The sequence below is a fragment of the Buceros rhinoceros genome, unplaced genomic scaffold (genome assembly GCF_000710305.1).
Source record: "Buceros rhinoceros silvestris isolate BGI_N320 unplaced genomic scaffold, ASM71030v1 scaffold1837, whole genome shotgun sequence".
Lineage (NCBI taxonomy): Eukaryota > Metazoa > Chordata > Aves > Bucerotiformes > Bucerotidae > Buceros > Buceros rhinoceros.
Genome location: NW_010421396.1, coordinates 84,040 through 90,202, shown reverse-complemented (window position 1 = coordinate 90,202; position 6,163 = coordinate 84,040). Strand labels below are relative to the sequence as shown.

Sequence of the window (6,163 nt, the reverse complement as noted above, 5' to 3'; positions counted from 1 at the left end):
AGAGCGGTTTTGCCATCTAGTTGTATGCCGTTGGAGGAATATTGTCACTAGAGCAGAATGAGGAAGATGTTCAGTAAAGCTGTGGTGTAGAAACGTCAACATAAAAAGCTTTTAGTTAAAGAAATACAGTTTCTAAACTCTAGGAAGAAATTGCAGCTGGTGTTTTCTGCCTGCAGCTGAACAGGAGTCGTTAAAATGCACAACGCATTTAAGCCAGCTCAGGTAATTTTGACAGCACCAGGTTGCAGAGTGATTATACATACGGCAGGTCTGGAGTGAGCCTCACCCCTGGCAGAGGGAGGGCGAGCAGCTGGGAGCAGTGACCTGCTCACTGAGCCTCTCGGCAGCCAGCATCGGATGCGCTCTTGCAGCTCAGAGCTTTCTAATTGGAAGATGTTTCTCTGCTGCAGGTAGGCAAAGGTCCTGAGCTAAAGCCTTCTGGCTCTCACCGACAACTGGGCAGCGGGTTTTGTTTTCTAATGAACTCATCAGTGAGTGCTGTGCAAGGCCCTAGAGATCTATTTGTCTTTCTTCCTGACAGTTTTCTGAATGGAGAGTGCTCAGGCATCACTTATCCAGACTTCTGATTTGAGGTCTATGAAGGTGAAAATAACTTAGTAAGTGCTTCTGGCTAATGTAAATTCAATTTTGAAGGTAGTTAGATCATCCCAATGCAACTTATTCAGTAGGTCAGCAATGGCAGACAGTACCTTGAAAATGAAGGGCATTTTTCAAGCGGCTTACTTCATGGACAGAGGAAGAAAAGATGGAGAAGTACAAAAAGCTGTGCTACGCTTTCCAGGGGTAACTGGGAACTCAAATGTTTACTGCTACTCTTAATTTATTTTCTTTCAGTTGTTCATGTGTATAAAATCAGTTTCCTCCACCCTTGAATTTTTTAAGTGCTGATGGTAATAGAGGTTTTTTTTTAAACTCCAGCTCCTGGAAGCATATGACTAAGTGAGAATCTTGCTCTTCATTATTTAAATGGAAGGTAAATTAAAAAATTTTTAAAAAAGAAAAGAAAAAAGAAAGATATTCTAGTTTCCATAGCTGCAGAATAAAAATCTAATATCTCCTCTTCCCAAAAAATTATCAAATAAAAATTATCTAACATTTTTTTATTTTGAAAGCAGCAAAGGGGGGGAAGAAAAATCTCAACATTGTGGCAGTTTTATGTGGGTTTTGTCTGTATTTATATACATTAAAATTTAATTTTTATTTTAATTTTTATACATTAAAACTTGTATATGGCAACCTTATGTACAGAAATGTATGCAGTGTATTAAGGGAGAGTCATCTGCAAGGGTGGTAGAAAAGGGTCTATTAAGAATAACACAAAGTGATATTTGGGCAGTTGGTGTTGAGGGGTGAGTAGGCAGAGAATACATGATTTCTGCTCTACTTTAAACTAAATCCCCCATCTTTTTGACAGGGACCACCTCCTTCTCTCTTTCTCCCTCTTTCTCTCACAGCACAACTGAAAGCACAAGAAGCCCCTTTAGGGGACTACAACACGGAGTAATATTTGAAATAACATACTCCTGAAGCCAAACAGTTGCGTATTTCAGTCATTCGATGAAGAGTTGTATCTTCAGTGGCTTTGCAAAAGGTTAAACACTTATGTTGGACAAAGGAGTTGGAACCCTAGAATAATTAAATGATAGACTTTTTCCATCCCTAATTATGAGTATTACTCAATTTTTAACTTTGATCTGTGTCATAAAATCAGCAGTTTTCATTGTCAGCTTAGATTAGCTCAGAATTAGGTCTTGGTTTTAATCATGAAAGTAAAAAGTGTTCTTTTCTACGTCTCTGTTTATAGACATCACAAGACTTTTATGTGAATGTCAAGCTCAATATAGATAGAAATGCAATATATGGAAAACAAAAACTGAACTCCTGTGACAGCAAATGCCACACCAGCGAACTTCAGGCTGTCCTGAGATGATAGACTTCATTGCTTATCTTAGCCACTGTCAGTGTGGGACTCTTTGCTATCCTTCCTTCACAGCTAAACCATCACTGAATCCTGTCACATCTTCCTTTTAAGCACTCTTCTTGCTACAACTGAATTCCTTTTACAGACATTTCCTCACCCCAACAGAAGCAGCTTCATGTGTTCTGGTCACCTCCACTCTCCCCAGACACGCTTCTCTTACATGCATCATAAATGAAAAGCCTTCTCCTCTGATCCTCTGAGCTGTAGCGCTCTCCAAGTCGGCACATTTTTGCATCCTCACCTATTCACTTCTTTCTAAGTTGCTTGTTAGATTTTCCACAGCAGAAAGTGAATGCTACGAAGCACTGCCAGGAATGACCACACTGGGAGGGCAATTTTACATGTTGAAGTTTGTCCTCAAACATTCCTGTTTCAACTTTCAGCTTTTTTCCTCACTCTTTGTTTCTTCTGCTTGGTTTGTCCCACCGGTGCTTGTCGATAACGTATGTATTGCTGGCATGCTTGACCTGAGCAGTATTTGGGGCTTCTGAGCATTAGTAGAACAGAAAAGCAGCTTAAGCCCTCAATATACACTGGGCTTTTCATGCTTTTCTCATTTGCTCTTCACTATTTCCCCGCTTTTCTCCATCATGTCCATTCAAATCCTCCAGTGTCCTTTTCAAGCATTTACCTTTGAGTCCTCTTCCAGGCTGCCTTAATGCCTGCAGAAATCACTGTTTGTGTGTGTGGCAAACAACTGCTGGTTATGGATTTCGAGCTGCTCTGTAATTATTTATGAAAACTGTGCACTGTACTCATTAGTCAGATGTTTTCCATGTGACTTTATTTGGCTTAACACAGTAGGAGACTTTGGAAAAGCAAGCAGGAACAGAAGGCATCCCCGGCAAGGACAGCCTTCTCAGAATGGCTGCATTCATCCGCGTTTCCCAGGGGGACCAATGCCACAGGATAGCCAGGGACTCCCAGGATACCTGGGGCAGTTCAAGTAAAGCTACCTGCAGCAGAAATTATGATGCTTCTGTTATCTCTATGCAGAAAAGAGAATGGCAGGAGAAAGCTTAATGAAATCTTTAGCTGTCCTTCCTGCAGACGGACCGGTGCAACTGGAACAAATCATATATCCATGCTAAATGATACTTAAATGATGGTACTTAATAGCTTCTCTGATTGCAAGAGTACCAAAGCTTTATGCATAAATGAGATTATAGTTTTGCTGGGAAAAGACTTAAATAAAGGGGGTTTTCATAAGAAAAGGTAACAATTTTTGAGTGCAAAATAATATGATAGTGCAGTTACATTAATTTTTTACACAAAGACTAGGTGAGAGAGCATGACAGGGCTACACAGAGGTGGACAACAAGGTTTGGTTTGTGGGGTTTTCTTAAAGGTGAGGGAGGAAGCAAAGGAAGGACAAAAAAGGTTTTGTCCCTGAAAAAACAGCAAGTTTCTTCATGGTAGCTCTTTTTTAAGAAGCACATCATATAAAGCATAAGAGTACTGAAGACACAGAGAAATCTGAGACTCTTGGAAGATAGGCAGAAAAAGTTTAATTTGTGGCATTATAAACATCTAGGACATTTTAAAATGAAACAATTATTAAATGGTCGCTTAGTCACAGTAAAGTGTAACTGCATATGTTGTCTATCCAGATGGTGAGAAAGCCATTTTGAAAAATCATCTTGATCAAAATCCGCCAGCACAATGGGGCTCATCAGACCCTTCCAGAACAAGCAAAGATCCTATAGAAGACATCAACTCTCCAGAACAGTAAGTATACACCATTACATACTGGTACAGAAAGAGGCACACCTTGCCTTCTCAGGCCTGCATTTGCTTGGGTGCACACACTTTCTACCATTTGAGCCATAAATTCCATCCTGGACAGCAGCTGCCTTGGTCATGAGATGTTAATTCAAATTACCACATTTCATCAAAACCTGTATTTCTCTTTCATGAATGGGAAGGCCTTCACTGTAAACCCTTTCAGCCAGCCCTAGCTACAGAGAGAGCCTGAACCATCAGCAACAGAAGATGTGAATGGCACCTCCTGAAACACTAGTGGGCAGCAGTATTTTACTGTGGTACCTCCCTGCCATCAGCTCACCATCCCTGCCAAATTTAGAGTTTATCATCAGGAGCGCTAGATCCTAAGGTGCACCAAAGACAAGCTAACGTACTTCCTTTCTCCTGTCAGAAATATCCATAACATGATGTCTAAAGTTTCTGTAGAGTTACAGGACAAGCTGTGCCCAGTCACCAATGTATATTAAGGAGAGAAGAGGATGCACATATGTGCACGTACGTGTTATGACTATTGTCAAAAGTCCAAGTTCTTCCACACAGCAGCGAGAAGGGTTCATCGTGTACATAGACATTTTGTTCTCTTTTGATCTTAAGCTAGCTGAGAAATAAAAACAGTCTGAGGGCTTCTCAATGTTGCCATAGCAGCTGGACCCAAGTTTTGGCATAGGAAATTCTGCACCAAGTAGTTTTCCTTAGAAACAATGCTGCAGCTATGAGGAGAGGATGACACAAAGCATTTGCTAGATTCATGGCGGTGAAAGGGTCTTGTGGTATCAACTTTTCTTTCCGAGAACCTATACAATAAACTCACATACTATCCTCTGCCAGCTCAGCAGGGACTGCCGTGGACCAGAGCTCAGGAAAGCGTCATGCTCAATTGTCCTTGGATCAGCCATTTCCCCACAACAACCCAGTTACACAGACACCACTTCATCAGGCTCTGAGCTAATAGCTGTCAGACTCCTGTTTTTTACACGGGCAAGTTAAAAGCTTATTTTAAAACAGAATAAATTAAACAAATTACTAGTCTGAGTCACATGTTACATCAGTGACAGAAATCCTGGTTTCAGATAGCCGTTACTGCCTTGTCCTATCTAGTGCAGGAAAATGTGGATTTCTAATTCTGTCATTGCACTCAGAAAAAAAACCCAACGCAAAGCTGCACGTGAGCTAATACACACACACACACGTGCATGAAAAAAAGCCCCCAGTAGATGAAATATTTGGTTATTTCACAAAAGCAGGGCTCTCAGTGAGAAAGCTCTCGTGCCTTTTTGGGGTCAGCAGCGTGCTTTAATGCATCGCTACTAGAGGTCTGCCTTTTTGCAGCACCAATTGTCAGAAATAATGTGGTGTGAATGCAGCCTCATCTACCTGTGGCCCCCTGACATTAAGAGAGATGCTAAGAAAAACACAGACACTCAGATAATCCAGTTCTCCTGATACAGATTTAATATCAGAAAATAATAATACGAAAACCAACAAACCTTTGGTGATGACAGAACTCCCTCTAGGCTAATGGTAACTGATGAGAAAACTCAGATTTCCTAAAGGTCTTAAAGAGCAGATCAGTACAAATCTGAACACTCACTGACATTTATGGAAAGCAGTTAATAAAGTCCTGCTAGAGAAAAAGAGTGTCATTCCGCACCCGCCCAGCTATGTCTGTGCCAGGTCCGAGGGTCAGTGTCTCCCCTGAATATGCATTGGCAGCTTGGGTACCAGAGCCACACCACCCAGGCACAGGGGCCCTGCCAGAGAGGAGAAGCGTAGCTGTCTTCAGGGTTAGGGTTTTGTGATTCCCTCTCTTTGAGCAGAGATTGCCTCTTTCCAAACTTTGTGCTGTTCAAGAATATCCTTCCACATGCATGGGCTTTTTTTTCAACTTGTCTGGCAGCACTAATGGCCTTCCATAGTTATCAAATATATATTTTTTATCAAAAAAAAAAAAAGTTAAAGACAAGCTGGAGTTTGTGCCTTCTCTTTCTCATTTCACTGCATATGTGGGGCACTTGATAGAGAGGTAGTCACATGAACTGCCGAACCTATTTCTTATGCCAGAACACAAATCTCAAGAAGAATATTAGTCTGAAAAAATATTTCCTCTTTGCCACCCATCTATGAAAGGAGGATGTTAAGATAATAATTTGCCTGCAAAAATTTTAACTCTTTAATGGCTATAGCAAAAAGGAGCACCCTGGCTGCTGTTACTGACAACACTCAGGAGAGCTGACATCTTCCAGTCCAGTATGGAGGTTCTTGCAGAGAGCAGAAAAGAGTTTGATTTGCAGTTTTTTTCATTCTTTCTTACCACTAGTGCTACATGAGACTAACTGCATGATCCCTTCTTCTACTGCTGTGTCCAAAAGGAAGGCACAGCTGTACACGTGCAGTTGA

The 6,163-nt window shown here is 41.1% G+C and overlaps 1 protein-coding gene across 1 annotated transcript in view; it reads left to right on the top strand.

The window, feature by feature from the left end:
- The window catches only part of LOC104496501 (gamma-aminobutyric acid type B receptor subunit 2-like), a 20,554-nt gene that overhangs the window by 8,919 nt on the left and 5,472 nt on the right, over positions 1 to 6,163 (top strand). The window contains exon 4 of the mRNA XM_010139631.1: positions 3,613 to 3,730. Within this exon, the coding sequence (XP_010137933.1) occupies positions 3,613 to 3,730 (118 nt within the window). The remainder of the gene's footprint in view (positions 1 to 3,612; positions 3,731 to 6,163) is intronic.